The sequence below is a fragment of the Caloenas nicobarica genome, chromosome 6 (assembly GCF_036013445.1).
Source record: "Caloenas nicobarica isolate bCalNic1 chromosome 6, bCalNic1.hap1, whole genome shotgun sequence".
Lineage (NCBI taxonomy): Eukaryota > Metazoa > Chordata > Aves > Columbiformes > Columbidae > Caloenas > Caloenas nicobarica.
The window spans coordinates 17683340-17703150 of record NC_088250.1 but is presented as its reverse complement, the minus strand read 5'-3'; the positions used below and the strand labels follow the sequence as shown (position 1 = coordinate 17703150).

General features: G+C 39.9%; 1 protein-coding gene across 27 annotated transcripts in view; it reads right to left on the bottom strand.

Annotated features, from left to right (window-relative positions):
* Positions 1-1370: 1370 nt before the first annotated feature.
* Positions 1371-19811, bottom strand: part of TTN (titin) — a 245118-nt gene continuing 226677 nt past the window's right edge. For 26 of the 27 annotated variants that reach the window (XM_065637181.1, XM_065637152.1, XM_065637164.1 and 23 more), the window contains 22 exons: positions 19452-19754; positions 19065-19370; positions 18683-18973; positions 18264-18563; positions 17832-18137; positions 17306-17611; positions 16924-17205; positions 16039-16632; positions 15650-15937; positions 15229-15528; positions 14494-14796; positions 13903-14205; positions 13200-13784; positions 12605-12910; positions 12213-12512; positions 11398-11973; positions 11000-11305; positions 10315-10908; positions 4245-10192; positions 3998-4151; positions 2770-3063; positions 1371-2646 (listed from right to left, as the gene is read on the bottom strand). In XM_065637181.1, the coding sequence (XP_065493253.1) occupies positions 2348-2646; positions 2770-3063; positions 3998-4151; positions 4245-10192; positions 10315-10908; positions 11000-11305; positions 11398-11973; positions 12213-12512; positions 12605-12910; positions 13200-13784; positions 13903-14205; positions 14494-14796; positions 15229-15528; positions 15650-15937; positions 16039-16632; positions 16924-17205; positions 17306-17611; positions 17832-18137; positions 18264-18563; positions 18683-18973; positions 19065-19370; positions 19452-19754 (13244 nt within the window). In that variant the 3' untranslated portion in view covers positions 1371-2347. The remainder of the gene's footprint in view (positions 2647-2769; positions 3064-3997; positions 4152-4244; positions 10193-10314; positions 10909-10999; positions 11306-11397; positions 11974-12212; positions 12513-12604; positions 12911-13199; positions 13785-13902; positions 14206-14493; positions 14797-15228; positions 15529-15649; positions 15938-16038; positions 16633-16923; positions 17206-17305; positions 17612-17831; positions 18138-18263; positions 18564-18682; positions 18974-19064; positions 19371-19451; positions 19755-19811) is intronic. The other variant, XM_065637169.1, reaches the window with a different exon arrangement.

Here is a 19811-nt window from a genome sequence, read left to right as displayed (position 1 = left end):
ATGACATGAATATAATAATAATTTGAAGTGTTCTTTGCTCATTTTATGTTTAATGTCTGTTTGTTTTCTATCCAGCAACCGCTTAATCTTTTGTCTCAAAATGTTACTATGTAGGGATGTGTTCTGTGAAACTGAACATTGAAGCTTTATGTTGTGACTTTGTATCAGTGTCACTCTATATTAGCATTCGCTTGACAGTCTTGTGAAAAAAACACTGGCTCAGCAGGTTGGCATGTAAAGTTCTCTGTTAAAGCTGTGCTTCAGCAAAGCCTGTAAGTGCTTTAAATCCTATTTTTAGGTGTGTGAGTGACGCATCTGCTTAAAGTTCGGTGTGCTTGCTTAAGCGTTGTGCAGAGCTGGGCCAGAGAGGGACCGGCAGAACAAGCGTGCTTATGCTGCCACCCCAGTGTGCTTTTCTCTTGAGCGGGCAAATATGTCTTGGCTCAGTAGAGGCCATGGAAGACCAAGTATCCTGTAGCATTTGTGGAGAAGAGTCTCTGCCTAAATCTGCAAATGCTGTTGCTATTACTTTCTGCTGAGACAACTGACTAGTGCATTTTTAGTGTTAATGTTATTACATGCCTGTGCACACAACTTAGTTGGGTATTTTTGTGTCTTGCATTGAGTTGTTTGTTGTTTTGGTTTTTTTTAAACACCTAATGGACTCAGAATGAGAAGGTTTCTTGTGTTGTTTCCTTGGTTTGGTTTGGGTTTTTTTAGTGCTTTCAATATTAAAATAAGTGGCCTTTTACACCTCATTTTTATTATTCTTTTTACTTCCTTCCTTAAGAAAGAAATACAACATGCTCTTAAACTCTTCCATCTTTATGATTGTTTCTACATATTTCTGGTTCCAGCACTTTAAAAAGTCTGTATCTTGCCCTGACCCGAAACTTAGCTCCTCTGAAATCCTTATTTTTACTGTAGTTCTTGTTTCATCTCCCTTTATTAGCTTTCCAGTATCATCTGGATAGCTAGTGGTTGATAGTAAATAGGTTTATAGGAAATAATTTAAAAACAAGTTTCCTTCTATAGGTATGTCAGCTGACTTGAGGGATGAAGAACTGATGGCCCTTAATCACCCATGGCAGGGCATAATGCTTAGGCATGTGCTAGAATTTATCCTTTGTCAATGAAGAACCTGTGAAGAATTTTTTTTTTTAAGAAGTCTGGTTTTTTTCTTTTTTTTTTAAGGCTGATGTTCTGGTGGCCAGGCTGTTTCTGACAGATGGCTGCATTTTCAACAGTTAACTACCCAGTTTACACTGGAAAATTGCATTTCTACCTAGTCTTTTCTTTCAGCAACTCTTTTTCTGTAGTGTAGTACAGGAACTCTAAAAACAGCATAATAAATAACACGGAGTCGCAGGTTTTTATGGTGCAGAAAGCATGCTTTATTTCAAATGAACAATTCTATTTCAAGGAGGTTCAACAGCTAACAAGACTTATCACTACATTAGGAGAACTAAAGCAAGTTGAAGTGCAGGGCGGTATTTGATGTTGTAACAACAGTTTGTTTTCAAACTGTGGTTCATTGCTTAGTTGCCCGGAGGTGACTACAGGATATCTACTACTACCACACAAACTCAATCACTGCACCCTATGAACCTCCTAGAGGGGGTACTGCTGCTGCACTCGAGTACCTAAATAGCTTCGTTGATTCAGGGATGGCCAGGTGATGTTACTTCTTTAAAGCTATTTAGGCAGTCAATGCGTCAGAAGCAGTACACAGACAGTGGGTGAACAAAGTGCTGGCCGCTTGCACTTTGTCCAAAAATTGTCAGTCAGGTATGGAAATTATGACAAAATCAGATCCAATGTAAAACATTAAAGCAATGCTTACAGGAGGGTAATTGCAAACATCACCAATGCCTTACATTCCTGATTCAACATAAATATTAGTGCACGTATGAAATACTATGCACAGTATCATCTCTTAGGTGTAGGTAATCTTCAACAGGGAGCCTCTCTACCTGTTGAGGCATTCTTAGACATCAACAATGAGTTGAGGTGCAAAAATTAGTTAAATGTTGAGCAGGGTAGTCGTTTGCTAGGAAACTTTCTCCTACCAACTGTTAGTTCCAAAAGTTACGTTTCAAAATGTCATAAAATAATTGGTACAAAACTTCATAACCGTTAATTTCGGCTATATACAGTATGTACATGTCAGTGAAAAAAGTGTTTAAAATTCTTAGGTCAGTAATGACTATAAGTCATAATGTATAGCTCTGGACTTTGTCTCATTTAGGTAGGTACAAAAATATTTTTTTATATTTACAGATCAGATATTTCAGTCCATATATGAATCACTTGTAAAAAGACAAGTGTAAATAATACAGATCAAGCTCTAAATTGATCGAATATTAATATTCACAGTGGCAGAATCAGTACCGAATTCATTTCCTAAATTCAGGGTGTAAAGTCCACCATCGTTCTTCTGGACATCCATGATGATCAGGGTGGTTAGATCTTCACTGGTTTCAATGTGGAATCTGCCTTGCTGGTCCTGACTGGTAATCTTTCTCCCTTTGCAGTACCATGTTATTTCAGGAGCAGGTTCACCCGAAAAGGCACAAGATAGTGTGAGAACTTTTCCTTCGTCAATGCTGATATCGGATGGGAGAGCTTCAATTTTGGGTGGTACTCCTTACAAAACAGGAGAAGAAACAACAAGTTAGTCTGTTTTCACTAAGCCTGGCAGCAGCTTTATTCTAAGGACTACTTCAGGGTATTAGAAGCACTAACTCTACCAGGAACTGTATTGCTCACCTCTCAGACCTGATTTAAGCATTTTACTAGTTGAACTCTCCAGTTGAGCCATACTAGATTTCCCCATAATACTGCTGGAGCTCATCTCTACAAAGGATTCTTTCATGGAAGACATGCTTTTGGCAGACATGCTTGCAAATTTCATTTCAGTCATGCTGCTACTGCTGAAACTGCTGAATGAAGCCTCTTGTTTAGAAGAAGCCATTTGAAAGGACTGAGAAGAAAAACTTTCGTGCATGCTTGCGTCGCCACTTGTCTTCAATACTACCTCTTTTGGAGGTTCTTCAATTAGAGCTGGGGAGCATCGCAAACATAGAAGGAAAAACCAATAACGTCACATTAATGAACAAAGTCATGCAGATCTATATGGTTAATTTTACAGAAATGAAGAGACAGCATAGTTTGCTTTCAATGGAAAACTGCAGTGGAGTATAAACTTCTTTCCAATCATTTGATTCAAGATCCAAATCACAAACAGTAATTTATAAATGAAACAAGTAGGAAACAGAACTGTTATTAATATGTATGAGCTTGAAGGAAAAAGATACTTAGGAAGAAACAGGTTGTCACACAGCATTTCCTATTAGAATCATTACTGGAATTAGACACTTGAGAAGTAGTGTGTGTTCGGTTCATGTTTGTAGAAGCTGTGAAACATTTTCCAGTTCTTACAAGCATGGTATAGGAAAGTCTGTATTTCACTGCATTGTTCTGCAGCTCTACAAGGCAAGAGAAAAGCTCAAGCACTGTAGCTTTCCTTTAAACCCAAGCACAGTCACACAAGCAAATCAGCAACGCCTTGATGCTAGGAACTGTGATATGGTATAGCCAATAAAACACTAAACCCAGTTCGGTTATGGTTAAGTTACCATAAAGATTTTAAACTGTGGAATTACTTTGTTTTATTGGAACAGATTCTGTTAGTAAATGAGGAAAGAGTAATTGCCAGCACCAAGGTCTTAGCACAGTCATCCTAGAAGGAATGCTCACAGCCTTCTGTTAACATGCATCTCTTGATGTAATAGAGCATTTGTGTGCTCCTCTGCAGGTGTTATAAAGATTTCTAATGCTGTTTTAGTTCTGTATTTACAATATACAAAAGAAACAGGAACTTGTTAAAATACCTAAATCAACATTACCAGTGGCTTTTATCAGAAGTCATTTTAGTAGATAGACCACAGCAAATAGTTGTGATTAGTCTGAACACAAGACCCGGGCACAAACTTACGCAGTACAGTCAAAGATGCTGTAGCAGAGCACTGCCCATGGTAATTTTTTGCTTTGACTGTGTATTTTCCGGTGTCACTCACTGCTGCATTTCGAATCTCAAGAGAATATATATTTTTAGAACGTGATACTCTGATGTGTGATGAAACAGCAATCTGAGGAAGGAAAAAACAAAACAAAACTTTATTAAGATCGGTTTTACGAATAATTCAATTTTTTTCAAGTAAATGTATTAAATAAATACTTACAGGTTGATTATTCTTAAACCACTCAATTTCAGGAGAAGGATCCCCAGAAACTTCACAGGTGAGCAATACATCTTGTCCTTCATTGACATTTTGAGACTTGGGCTGCATGATAAATGCTGGTTCATTGGAGCGCTCTTTAGAAAAGGTCAGAACATACTGGCATTTAATAATGCCTTCGTCAGTTTTACCCTCACAGGTGAGGATACCTTCATCTTTATTACTAGCCTTTTTGATAGTTAGTGTGTGATCACTTCCAGAAACACCGTATCTGTAATCATCTGAATTTCTCAGCTCCATTCCATTCAGCACCCATTTTACTTCAGAGGCACCAGGAATATTGGCTTTCAGCATCACTTTCTGCCCTTCGGACACTGTCATTTTAGTTGAAGAAGCTTTAATTTCTGCTTTCAATTGTTTGACATCTTCAGTAACAGTTGACTTTTTAATGACTTCTTGAACTGCTGCTTTTTCTTCAGTTGCCACTGCTGATTTCTTCTGGGTAGAAACTGTAAGCACCTCATCTTCTTTCTGAACTGATTTATGAGTTTCAGATACGCTTTTTACCTGAGAATGGATATTTTTAAATACTTGGCCAGTAAACTGGAAGTTCGTTTTTGAAACACCTCCTTCCCCAGTAATTTCACAGGTGTATTCTCCTTTATCAGATTCCATGAGTTCATGGATTTTAAGCTCATAGGTGCCATCTGCTGCATAATGAAACTTGAAATGATGGTCTTCTTTCAGTTTTTTGCCATCCTTATACCAAGCCACTTCTCTGACACTTAGAACACTGCTTTCAACTGCACAGGATAACTTTACCTTGTCTCCAAGAATTTCTGCTTTCAGTTGCTGTTTTATCTTTGGTGGAGAAGCAGTTGGTAATTGTACTTTCTCTTCTGGTACTGTTTTGTCTACAGGTGGTGACTTTGCTTTTGGAGGGCTACTGATGGGTTCAGGAGATTTCACTCGTTTAGGAGACTTAACTGGCTCTGGAGACTTCACACGAGGCTCAGGAGATTTGATTGTTGGAGGTGATGTAATGGTTTTTTCAGGAATTTTTGTTCTTTGAATGGTCAAAGTAAAATGCGCCTCCTGTCTGCCTTCAGAGTTTTCCACCACAACGGTGTAACTTCCTTCATCTGACATCTGGACCGAAGAAATTTCAAAGGTAGACTTGTACTGTGTTCGGGTTACTTGGTAGCGCCTTGAAGAAACAATGGGTTGACCTGCACGGAACCATGTTATTGTGGGTGCGGGTTCGCCGTCAACGTCACAGGAAAATCTTGCATTCTCCCCTTCAGAAACTGTAATTGACCGTGGTTTTGTAAGGATTGTTGCTGGCAGAGTGCTTCTAAATGCTTTGTGTACAGTCCTTTCTTCCAATGATTTTTCTTCAGTTGCAGTGACTTTTTCTTCAGAAGAAGCATAATGTTCATATGATAAAAGTGATTCTCTTGTTGCTGACATTTCTGATTTCACCTCTCTTACTGAGGAACTTGCTTCTGTAGCAGATGCTTTCTTAAATGAGGAGATTGCATATGCCTCTGTTTTTGTCAAGTCAGGTAAAATTGACCTTGGTACTTCTTCGTCTCTCCGCTGGGAAGAGTATGTAGTGTAATCTCCTCCAGTAACATCTAGTGTTGCATAATCAGAGCATTCCCCTTTGTAGTTTGTGCATACAGCCCGGTATGTTCCACTGTCATCAATGTGGCAGTCGAGAATCTCCAGAGTTAATACACCACTGGTATTAGTAAAATGTATCTTACTGCTCTCCTGGAGCTCAATACCATTATGGTACCACTTCACTTCAGCAGTTGGTTTTGACTGGACATTTAGAATGAACCTAGTATTATGGCCACACGGTACCCGGTGTGAGCGCATTCTCAGGGTAATGCGAGGAGCATGGTCAAGGGTGAAAGGCTGCTGAGTCAGAACTTCGTATTTCCTTTCCATAGTTTTCTGAGTTTTCAAAGCAGATTTCATGGACTCATATCTAGAAAATATATCAAATCTCGCCATCCTCTCAAACCGAGAGAGTGATCTTTCACTAGAAACTGGGCTAGGTGAGCGTGGTCGAGTTCTCTCTGGTGTTGGGGATCTTCTCTCACTTTCTTCAGGAGGCCGTGAGCGAGGCCGAATTAATTCAGATACAGGACGCATCAACTCAATGTAAGTTGGAGAAAGAGATCTTCTTCTCCTTAGTAACCTAGAGGGAGGTGAAAATTCTCTGTGAATGTGTTGCACCATTTCTATTTCTTCGTCTTCTTCTGATGCGATCTCAATTATTTCTCTTTCCCTCCTTCTCCTGAGTCTACTCTTTTCCTCCTCTGCCATATATTCGAGCTCACTCCTGTATTCAGAAAGTCGTTGAGCAGTGCCAACAGGACGGAGCAATTCTTCATCTTCTCTCTCATCCATTATTCTTTGCTTTTGTTTAGGTGGTCTGTAGGCAGCCCTGTCATGGCGTTGACGAAGCTCTGCATAGCTTGCACTGGTCTCAGGTTTAGTTGGGATGTGATAAGTTGAATATCTCAGCTCTCTTTTTCTTTCTTCCTCTGAACTGACCTGTGCTCCTGCAGTAGAATACCGAAGTGCGGACAGTTCAAAGCGTGGAGGACTTCTACTTGGTGGGGAAGCAGAAAAGCCTAACTCCAGCTCTTCTTCAAGGCGCAGTCTTTCCTCTTCTGTTCTCTTCATGGCTAAATAGTCATCAATAGGCAGGAGTAATTCCTCATCAGACAAATCACCAAGTGATCGCCTTCTTGGTCTATAGTAATATTCATAATCTGGAGATGGAGTACGCCGACGTGCTGGTCTCACAATTTCAAGGTCGTCTTGTGTTAGCTTTGGTATACGCCACTTAGGCTTATACTGATCAGAAATGCGTGGCAGTGGCATCACATAGAATTGCTCCCACCTGGAAAGACGTATGCGCTTCTGGCGTTTCTGAACAGTTCTCTCAAGTTTTCCTGGCATTTCATACTGGTCTCGCAGCCTCTTGTACCACTTCATGTCTGACAGAGGCACAAAGTGTTTAATGTTCTGATCTTCCTCAATAGTAGTGCGCACATGTTTGCGAGGCTCTGGGACCTCATATGGCATACGAAGTCTTCTTTCTTCCTTCTTTTCTTCTTTCTTAATTTCATATTCACCTTTGACGGTCTTAGTGCTAACAGCTGGTTTATATAAGATAGCAGCTTCTCTGAGAGCCTCTTGTGCAGTTTGTGTCAGTGGAACAGCTTCAGTCCCAGAAAGGATTTCTGCCATTCGTAAGGTTTTGTCAATTTGCCTCTGTACGTGCTTCTCCCGCTCTTCTTCAGTCTTGTACTCACGCTTGACATATTTCACACGTTCAACTTTTAGATAAGCCTGGCAGCTTGTAGATCCAGCACTGTTTGTAGCGGTAACTCTGTAATAACCACTGTCTTCTGGTAAAGTATCTCTGATATGCAAAGCGTAATAATCTAAACCTTCATGAATTATATCAAAGTTAGGTCCAAAGGACAGAGGCTGACCATCTTTCTCCCATGTCAGCGTTGGCTTTGGTACACCAGATACCCTGATCTCAAAACTGACATTTTGGCCTTCTTGACATTCAGCATTTGCCAGCAGTCTCTTAAACATTGGCCTTAGTGTGGCATCTGCTGGAGGTGGATGTGGAATCACAGTCAGCTTAGCTTTGCAGCTGTCTTCGCCATATCTATTGCGTGCCACGATACTGTATTCAGCATCATCCTCTTCAGTGACATTATTGATGACGAGTTGATAAAGACCCTTGTCTGATTCAAAAGTATACTTCCTATCATCATCACCAGGTTTGATTTTCTGGCCTGATTTGTACCATGTTAAGCGAGGTTCTGGGTGAACTGTTATAGTTACTCCAAACCTTACATTTTCTCCAACATATGCAGTGCGGTTATACAAAGGCAGAGTAAATTCTGGTGGACGCTCTAATAGTCTCATAGCATCAACCCGTCGTTTCACTTTCCTAACGGTTCTGCATCTGTAGTGCTCAGAAATTTCTCTCACACCTTTAACAAAAAGTTCTGCATAAGAGCTGTCTTCACCATAGTCATTTACTACCTTGCATCTGTAGGTACCATCATCGGATTTAGAAACATCTTTGACATACATGGTTGCCACACCCTCTTCGTATTTGATTTCATATTTCTCATTGCTTTCTAATTGCCTCATACCAAAGTACCATGTGACTTGTGTGGACTGATCATAGTTTTCAATCTTACACACATATTTGGCATGCCCTCCTTCTTCTGTAACACTATGTTTTATCTGCCCAGCAATGGGACCAATGTCTATTGGCGCAACTTTCACTTTAGCCACCGTTACGCCTTTCTGAGACCTAATCGCGCCTCCACAGGAAATGCGGGCTACAGACACAACTGTGTTCCACTCTTTCTTTACAAGGGTTTGGTAGTAACGCCTGTGCCTCAAGGTTTTGATGGTTTTAGTGCTGGTCTTTTCTGTCTGCTGTTTTAGCCATACATGGTTAAGCGCTTCAGCAGCTGTCATCCGAGCTTTTCTTTCCTTTACTAGTAGACGATCAATGAAGTCCATGGCCTCAATACTTATGTCTTTGAATGCTTCATCATCGAAGTTGTATTCGGCATTTAGAATATTTTCAATAACTTGTTGGTTTGTTTCAGCAATGAAAGGATTAAGGCCACTGAGAAGTATATATGTTAGAGCACCAACTGACCACATGTCAGTAGCTGTGCTGACCAAGTCATGATGATGTACTTCAGGTGCATAATATTCAGGAGAAGTGAACTGGAGTCTAAAGCTGTCTCCAGGCTTCAATTGTCTGGCTTGACCAAATTCAACAATTTTAATTACAGAGCTTCTTCTTGTGAAGTAAATAATATTGTCTGGTTTAATATCAAAATGTCCAATGCTGTGGCGATGTAAAAATTCTAGTGCATCACAGACCTGACGTACGTAATTTACTATTTCTCTTTCATTCAGTTCAAATGAAGCTGTACTGATTCTTTCAAAGATGTCAACTCCAGAAATGAATTCAAAAATCATGACCAATTCTTCTAGGCTCTCAAATGATTCATGAAGATACAGGATATTTTGGTGCCTAGCAATGTTTAGAATGGAAATTTCTTTCTTTACCAAAACTTGGTCAGCACCCTTTACTTTGACAAACTTGGCCAGGTAGGTCTTTTTTGAAACTGCCTCAACACAGCGGTGTGCAATGCCAAACTGTCCACGTCCAAGCTCTTCTGCAATCATGTATTTGTCATAGAGTTCCTTTGTAGAATGGTGAGCTGCTTTAGCTGTGGTGATTTCTCTGGTCTCATCAACTTCTTCATCATAGTTCATTACTCTGGTCTTATCTTCCTTTGTTATAATTGGATCAGTAGGTTCAGAAGGCTGGCTTTGGCCAAACTTGTTTTCTGCAATTACACGGAACTGGTACGTGGTCTTGCCAAATAGGTTCACCACTGTGTATCGTGTATCACGAGCTTGTGCAACGCGAATCCATCGCTCTGCTGTTGTAGCACGTTTCTCAATAATGTAGTTTATGATCCTGCTACCACCATCAGTAGCTGGTTCATTCCAGGTTAAGTTGACTGAATCCCTTGAAATGTCAGTTACCTTCAGACCTCTTGGTGGATCAGGCACATCAGCCACATCTAATTCAACTGTTTTTTGGTCAATTCCAAATCTGTTTTTGGCACAAACGATGTAGAACCCTGCATCTTTTCTGTCAACACCATTTGGGAAAACAAGAGATGTGAATGATCGCGTAACAATGACTTGGTAGTGTCCATTAGTATCAATGAGGTCTTGTCCCTTCTGCCATGTGATCACAGGTTGAGGCTTGCCGCTGAATGGAATCTTGATGCTCACTACTTCCCCACGGAGGGCATGAACAGCTCCCATGCCTTCCAGGTTTTTGGGCAAGTGAATCTTTGCAGGAACTGGAATAGAAAAGAGGAAGGAAAAACAACACATGACCAAAAGCACATGAGAAAAGTACCAATAGTCTAAATATTCAAAGCTTAAAAATAATTTGTCTTAGGAATCAAGACCCTTCATTCACCTTCAACGTCCAAAGAGGCAGTGCCTGACACAGATCCTCCTTGGTTGGTAGCTCTAACTTGATATACTGTGGCATCATCATCCGTCACATTTGTGATGACCAGTTGGTGATATCCACCCTTGAATTCCTGTATCTTGATCTTTTCACCATCTGGCATGATTTCTTTGCCCTGTCTGTACCACTTGACAATTGGCTTAGGATGACCAGTGACTTTGCAGACAAATGTAGCATTAGCTTGAAATTTCACATTCAGATTCCTTAGTTCTTCCTTGAAGTGGGGAGCTTGAACTGGTACATCAGATTTTGGAATGACTGGTTCTGATACCTCACTCCACTCACTTTCACCACCAAGATTTTCACATTTTACACGGAACTCATATTCAAGACCTTCAATGAGATCATTCACAGAGTAGACGGTTTCACGAATTTCATCAGTGGTTACAGAAATCCACTTGTTCTGTTTTTTCTCACGCTTCTCAAGATAGTAAGTTCTAATCTTTGCACCGCCATCACTTGCAGGTGGCTTCCATGAGACAACACAAGAATCCTTTGTGACAGCACTTGCTACTGGCTGACCGGGTTGTCCTGGTTTTTCTGTAAAGGATAAAAAGGTTTGAAAACTGAAGTGAGCTTGCCTTATTAATTACAGGAGCAGACAGAAATTGATATTTTGGCAGCCACTTACCAAATGGAGGCTTCATAACAACAACCGATGAAACTTCCAGTGCTTCACTAATGCCGTATGTATTCTGAGCAGAAACACGGAAATAATAGCCTACATTTTCAGTTAAATGAACAATTCTACAGGTTGTGCCTGAAATGCTTGAAGATACAAGTTGCCATTCTGCTCCTTCCTTGGCTTCACGTTTCTCTATGATGTAATTTGTTATCATAGCACCTCCATCATCCTCTGGTGGTTTCCAGCTTATCACCACAGAATTCTTCAGTATAGACTCTATAACAATTGGCCCTACCGGCTTATCTGGCTTATCTGTAAAAGAAAAAGCAGGATATTTTTAGTTCTTTTACCAGTAAATGTTTGAGAAAATATTCCACAAAACTACGGAAAATAAAATCAATTACCTTGTATTTCCACGTTAAGTACAGTGTCAACTGTTCCAAATGTGTTACTGAGTTGCACTTTGTACTTCCCAGCATGAGTTTTATGCTGGACATTCTTAATAGCAAGATGAGTATAATGCTCTGTGTTCTCAATAGTAACTGTTTCTGATCCTCTCAAAGGTTTGTTGGCATGGAACCAAGTTATTGCTGGTACTGGTCGGCCAATATACACAACGTGAAGGCGGAGGGTGCCACCTGCACCTGCATAGTATTTCTCTTTCAATGGGAAGCCAGGATGGAACTGAGGAGGAGCCTGCAATAGTAGCTTGCCACTAGTTTCAATTTCTCCAACATCATTGGTAGCCATACAAGTGTAGAGCCCTTCATCCTCCTGTTCATCTGTTAATACTGTCAGTGTATGGTTGCGTCCATCAGATGACATTTTGTATTTTCGGCTTTGCACCAGTTCTTTGCCAAAGCGGTACCATTTAATATCAGGCAAAGGTCTCCCAACAATCTGGCATGTCAGCTGAGCTGCTTCACCCAATTTAGTGGTAACATCCTGCATTTCTTTTCTTATGGCAGGTGCTTCTCCAGCTATGACAAAGAAAATTAAAAAATAATGAAGATTACTATGACATTTTCCTCTGTATTACTGGAAATCTATTTTAATTTATACTTGTGCCTATTATACTTGAAAGACTGTGCTTTAGGACAGTCATTATGGCAAATAACATGCAAAACAAATAGGCAGCATATTAAATACGGCACCACAGTTTATGACACAGCGAATCACAACACTATCACAGCAAATATAACAGTATCTTTTTGCTTACATGTTAATTTAGTTTTCACTGCCATAGCAGTCCTTCGAGGTCTGCTGAGGCCAGTCTGATTTTCTGCAAAAACACGGAACTCATATTCTGTAGCCTCTAGTAAACCGCCTACTGTAAACTGCCTGTCTTTGATGCGTTCTTTATTGCACTTTTTCCAGGTACTTTCTCCAGACTGCCGATATTCAACCCAGTAGCCAAGGATCTCTTTGCCACCATCACTTTCAGGTCGTTCCCATTCTAACGTGATGCTGTCCTTAAATATAGAAGTGATCTCAATTTCTCCAGGTTGGCTTGGTTTATCTGAAAATTAAAATAGATACAGAAAATATATTCCTCTCTAAATGTCAATAAGTTGCTCTTCCGAAGTTCTGTTAATGCAAACACTTTCTTACCAAATGGATCCTTGCACACAACTGGTTCAGAAGCAGGACTTGCTTCACTTTCACCAATGTCATTTTGAGCAATGATACGGAATTGATATTCAGCATCTGGAACAAGTCCTGTGACTGTGTACATCGTAGTGGTAATCTGTGTCTTATTATGACGGACCCATTTTTCTGTAGATGTCTCTTTGCGTTCAATATAGTAGCCAGTTACACGAGAACCACCATCATCTTTAGGTCTGGACCAGGACAAGTTGACAGAACTCTTTGTAACATCAAGTACTTCAGGTGGGTTGTTTGGAGGCTCTGGAGGATCTAATAATAGAAATAATAGTGACATAGCATTAAAAGAGTTGCATATATGATTGCAATTCTAGAACCATAATGTAGTCATTAAAAATTATTAAACAAACAAACAAAAAAACCACAAAACCCCCAAAACCAAACAAACCCCAACCAACACAAACAACAAAAAACCAAAACCACAAAAACCCCAAACCAAACCAACACTCCCTCCCGCCCGCCCCCCCCCAAAAAAACCCCAAACAACAAAACAAAAACCAGCCAAATAAAAAAACCAACAACAACAAAAAAGAGGACTTACTTAGAGGTGTCTTCGGTACTGCTGGTTCTTCAGATTTGAGAGATTTGCTAATACCGAAATGGTTTTCAGCAGAAACACGGAAGTGATATTCCACATTTTCTTTAAGCCCTTTTACCACTAGTGATGTCCCTTTCACTCTAGAATCAACAGTGTACCAGGCAGTCTTCGGTACTTCTCGTCTCTCAACAATATAACCTAGGATATCTGCACCACCATCATCTGTAGGAGGTCTCCAGCTTACTCTGACAGAACGAGCTTGTATATCATCATACTCAAGTGGCCCTTCTGGTGGATTTGGAATGCCAATCACTCTGACTTTAATATATGCAGCTTTTTTGCCACACTTGTTTTCAAGTGCCAAATCATACGTGCCTGAATCTTCTCTTTCTGCATCTTTGATCACAAGTTCTGTGTGAGTGTCAGAAGTTGCAATCATGGCTCTCTTGCTGATGTCGTGTCCTTCTTTTGTCCATTTGCATATTGGGATGGGCTTACCCTTAATGGGTATTGTAAGCCTGATAACTCCACCTTGTCTCACCATGAGACCTTCCTGGTATTTTTCATCAAGTTCATAGTCAGGATATTCTGTAAACAAAATTAACATGTCATGCTATGTCTGTTTTACAGATGCTATCATACCTGCTTTAGGCAAAAACTTTTTTAGGACAACTTTCAATGAGAGTTAAGACTTGAAAGGTCTTACCAAGCATTTCTGTTATTTTGACTGTTCCTGGCACTTCAGCAGGTTCTCCTGGCCCACCAGCATTGCAGGCTAGCACACGGAATCTGTACTCTGCACCCTGGGGGAGATGTGTCAAGGTGTAGTCACGAATTTTGGTTGGCGTGGTATTGCATTTGGTCCATTCAATTTGATCAACCTTCTGCATCTCAATTAAGTAGCCAGTAACTTTAGAACCACCTTCATCTTCTGGTGGGCTCCAAGCCAGGGAGACAGATGTTCTTGTAGTATCAGTGACTCTTGGATTCTGAGGTTTACCTGGAGGAGCTGGAAGAGAAGATCAGATGGGAATGGTGGGATCTTTTTTTCTTTTAATGAATATTGAAAAGATGTAACAAATGCTAACTTGCAACATATGATCTCTATTAAGTCTACAGGATTTATACATGGAAAGTTAGAATGAAAGATTTTCTTTTTTTTTTTTTCATTTTCTCCAGTCAGACTCTCATTTGTTAATACACCCAGATATATTTCCAAATTAGAAAAAAGAGTAAATTTTACTAGTATCACTCCCTTCTGCCATAATGTGCTTAATCTATGTAGGAAATTACATACCAATTGGGTCTCTGGCAACAACAGACTTGGAAGGACGGCTGGGTTTCCCAGTGCCTCTGGCATTGATTGCTGTGACTCGGTGTTCATATTCTAATCCTTCAACCAACCCAGTGGAACGGTAACGAGTCATAGTGACTGGAACTTTATTTGCACGGATCCATCTATCTGCTCTAACTTCCTTGCGTTCCACAATATAACCAGTAATCTGTGAGTCACCATCGTCTTCTGGAGGATACCAAGTTAAAGTCATGCCATCTCGAGAGATATCAAACACTTCTGGAGTGCCAGGAGGACCAGGAATACCTGTAAAAATATAACACAGAATTAGTTAAGAAAGCTTTAAATTATTCTACACATTAGTAATAAGCAACATATTCTGAATTACAATGTAATACCTATGTCTTATCAAACTCTTTTTATCAGCAGATACCAAAGTAGTTTACAAACTAGGTCAGTGAAATACTCCTGTTTTGTAATGAGGTAAAGCAATTTTTAAAACCTGAGCTGACAATCCAAGTTTACTATCCAGGTTCTGTGCAGCGCATCTATAATACCTATATAGACTTATTTTTGTTGGGAAATATAACAAGACTACTGTGCATCATAATGTACCATTTTATTTGCCGAAAGGAAATAGTAAAATCTAGAAAAAAAACCTATGTGTAGATATAGAAGCCCATTTAAAGATATGTTTTTATTTTTAAAGGTAGAGAATAAGCAAAAATTCAGACTCACGGATTCTGCTCTTGCATTCTACAATTTCAGACTGCAGGTAAGATCCAATTCCAAAGCGGTTTGTAGCAGCCACACGGAACACGTATTCTGCACCTTCAACAAGTCTGGTGAACTTAAACGTTGTCCTGGTTACTGACTCTGACACCGGCAGCCATCCAGGACGGTGAGCATCGCGCTGTTCTACCACGTAGCCGCTAAGGGTAGCTCCACCATCCAGCTCAGGTGGCTCCCAGGAGATGGTTACATAATTTGAATCAACGTCATCAATTCGGATAGGTCCAACAGGTGGTCCGGGTTTGTCTAGAAGAAAAAGAAAATTAAAAGACCAAAAAAAAAAAAAATTAGAAAAGGAGTCATATTGCTAATGTAACAAAGTTCAGATGGAGAAAGATCATGGACAATTATTTTCATAAATACTTACCAAGGATTATAACCTTTATTGTATCACTAACTGTTCCAGTTGTGTTCTTCAGTTCAAGCGTATACTCTCCAGTATCATGTATGGTGGTCTCACGCACAGTTAATTTAGCTGTTTTGGCAACGGTCTCCATTTTTATGCGTTCTGATTCTTTTAGTTTAGAACCAGCAAAGAACCAAGATGCAGCTGGAGGTGGTCGTCCTTCAATTGGAATAGCTAACTCAATGGGCTTGCCAGCAGGTACATGAATTGTCTTCTGAGGTATTCCAGCGAAATCAATTGTTGGTAGAACTAAGAAAAGCAAATAATTGATATTTTAAATATCCATTTTATAAATATTACATTCATTTGGTGTAAGCTTCACCCTGTTATTTTTAACAGCAGATGCTTACCTTTTTGGTCTTGTACTGTCACTGCTGTGACAATCTCTCGTGGCTCTGACACGCCCTTCTGATTCTGTGCTCTGACCCTGAACAAGTACTGTTCACCTTCATTGAGAGAGATAATTGTATGTTCGTAGACGGTAGGCTTCAGTGTCACTACCTTCAACCACCTTTCTGTTCCAGCTTTGCTGGCCTCAATAACATAGCCAGTCAATCTGCTGCCACCATCATGTAGTGGTTTCTCCCATGCAAGAGTAACCGTTGATTTAGTGGTGTCAATCACTTCAAGTTTTTGTGGTATCATGGGGACATCAGATACTAGTACAGCATCAGATGTTTCACAAGCTTCACCGATGCCGTAAATATTTTCTGGTAGTACTCTGAAATAATACAAAGCTCCTTCTAGAAGTCCAGTAACTCTATAAAATGTCTTGCTGCATTTGGTAGTGACAGTCTTGTAAGCTCTCATGGACGCTTCACGTTTCTCAATTATATAATTGCTGACTGGGGCTCCACCGTCAATGGTTGGAATATCCCAAGTAAGCGTCACAGAATCTTTTGATCCCTCCTTAATTCTCACTGCAGCTGGTGGACCAGGTGTATCTAAAATAAACAAAAAAAGTTATCCATTTGGATCCCTTCCTTTTACAGTCAGTGACTGATTCTGCATTAAAAACCAACACTGGAAACAACACTGGGATTTGATTTATAAACTAGCACGGCTTTAGAAACTATGTATTTTTCTTTGGATTGGATTGTTTCTCTTGACTTCACAAACATTCTCATGTTATTCAAACTGCAAAGTTCCTTTGGAAATGAATGACTTTCTTACTCCTGAGGAAAAAGTTCACTAAGGGTGAAATAATGCCCATATACAATTGTAGCAGTACTTACCATACACTTTTACAGAAATAGTTGCAGACTTTTTTCCTGATTGATTTTCAGCCTCAATGATGTATTTTCCAGCATCATACCGATTAACTTTTTCCACAATAAGCAGAGTGTAGCTGTCTGTAGTATCGATAATCGCTCGACTTACAAGGTCAACACCCTCCTTGCTCCATGTGATTACGGGAGCAGGTCTGCCAGATACAGAGACCATTAGGCGCAGGGAACCACCAGCTCTGACTGTAACTGTCTTCCTCAGATCATCAGCAAGCTCAAGCTCAGGTGTTTCTGATGAAGGGTGTAAGAAACATGGAATTAATTAATATTTTAGTAGTTCTAAAGGAAAATATATTTATTCATTAAAATATATATAAAGTATTCAGATTACCAGTTCTTTCCACAGGTTCTATTTCTGCTGATGATTCACTAAATTCACTCATACCATTCACATTTGTAGCAGCCACTCTGAATCGGTATTTCTGGGTTGTTTTAAGACCAGACACAGTGAACTCAGCATTCCTCAGAATGGCAGTTGTATGTGGTCTATACCACTGTTCAGTACCTTCTTCTTTCATTTCAAGAACATAGCCTAAGAGGTCAGCACCACCATCATATGTGGGCTTGGACCATGCTAAACTTATGCTGTGCTGAGTAGTATCCACAATTCTTGGAGCTGAAGGTGGTGCAGGAGTATCTTTGAAAAAGAAGAAAACGCATTTCACATTGATGCAGGAAACATTTTACAGTAACAGCTAATGCCAGGTAATGCATTTAAAGTTAACTGTAACTGCTTTAAAGTTTATTCTAATGCTAGCAGTGAGAACATATGTGGTTTTGAGTATCTTAATTGAAGTGGGTTTATGCTCCATTATTATAAGGAAATATTAAAATATGTTTTAAATGTGGCAACTTACATGATGGTTCTTTACATAACATGTATTGTGAAGCTTCACTAGGCTCGCTGTTCCCAGCAGCATTCACTGCAGTGACACGGAACTGGTACTGGCCGCCTTCCATGAGTCCAGTGACTTTCAGTCTGGTATCATAAATAGTGTAATCTCTGTTCACTCGTGTCCAGCGCAGACTTTTCTTTTCACGTTTATCCACAAGATAGTCCTTAATCTCACTGCCACCATCTGATTCTGGCTTAGTCCACTGAATAATGATATGCTCCTTGCCGACACTCACTTCTTCAGGAGCACCAGGCTGTGTTGGGATAGCTGTGTTGGGATTTTTTTTTTTAAAGGTAAAAAGGTAAAAAAGAGGGAAATATTATTTAACAAATTGTTTATCTATGAGAAATATTCCACAAATTCTGATGCAGAAAAGAAGGTATAAACACTTACTGAAAGCATTCCTGGCAATCACAGGTTCTGTTTCAAGTGGAACACCTGGTCCATATTTGTTGACACCTCTTACACGGAAGATGTATTCGTTATTTTTAATAAGTTTTGTTGCCACACATGATAAAGTCTGGCATTCAGCCTCAACAATAACCCAGTGAAGTCTGCTGGTTTCACGCCTTTCTACGATATAGTGAGTGACTTGTGCACCTCCATCTTCCTCGGGAATGTTCCATGCAAGAGTACACTTCTCTTCTGTTACTCTGCTAATAGTGATTTTGCCTGCACATGGACCTGGTGAATCTGGTAGAGAAGAAAATAAGTATTTTTATTATCAGCTAAGGAAAAGCATCTCATTCTTATTTAAAATAATGTGGGGGTTTTGGTATACTAAGTATGAACATTAATCATGGGATACATACCAAGCACTTTGACAAGAACAGAGAGTTGTTTCATCCCACTGGCATTTTTAACTGTTAGAGTATATTTTCCACTATCACTTCTGTCGCAGAACTTGATAATTGCAATGGCTCGTTTGTTGGTGTATTGCAGAGATATCTTTTCGCATAGCTCCAGTTCCCTGTCACCTTTGGACCAGAAGACCTTTGGTTCTGGTTTCCCACCAACAGCCGCATCGAGAACAAGATCCGATCCAGCCCTAATGGTCACAATTTCTCCCTGCAGTCTGGCATCGAGTTCAGCCTTTGGTGGTGCTGTCATAAGGAAAACAGATTAAAACCAAATTACATGACAGTACTAAAAATAAAACATTGTTTTTAATTGTTTCAAGTGAATATTTCTTACAGTATTCATCTTTACAAATGACAGCACCACTTGATTCAGATCCTTTGCTAATCACACCAGCAGCATTCTTTGCTAGTACACGGAATTCATATGCTTCATCTTCACTAAGAGCTGTCACAGTGAAATAGTTTTCTGAGACAATGGTGTAATTGCATTTCAGCCAGCGTCCATCACCAGATTTATCATATGGTTTGCGCTCTATAATATATCCAATGATTTTGCTTCCACCATCATAAAGGGGTGCTGACCAGCTCAGTGACACTGTAGATCTGGTGACATCTGTTACTTCTGGTCTTCCTGGTGGATCTGCAGGAATAAAACAGAAAAATGAGAAATGCAATTCTGTTTTGGCTTAAATAACAACCTAACTCTAAAAGTAATACTTACCAACTGGATTTTGAGCCACTACAGGTCTGGAAGCTTCACTAGCTTTGCTAACACCTGCAGCATTTAAAGCATACGTTCTGAATTGATATTCTAGGCCTTCCACCAATCCCATGACTTTGTAGTTGCATTCGCAGCATGGCACTTTGTTTTCCTTCACCCAAAGGATGGTGTTGCGCTCCTTCTTTTCAACCCAATATCCAATTACTTTGCTGCCACCATCATGATAAGGTTCCTCCCAGCGAATGGCCATAGCAGTTGCAGACACAGAATAGACTTCTGGCCTTGAAGGTGGGCTTGGTGGGACTAAACACAAAAAAGACAGGGAGGCAAATGTTACTTATTACAAATACCTCGGCCAGA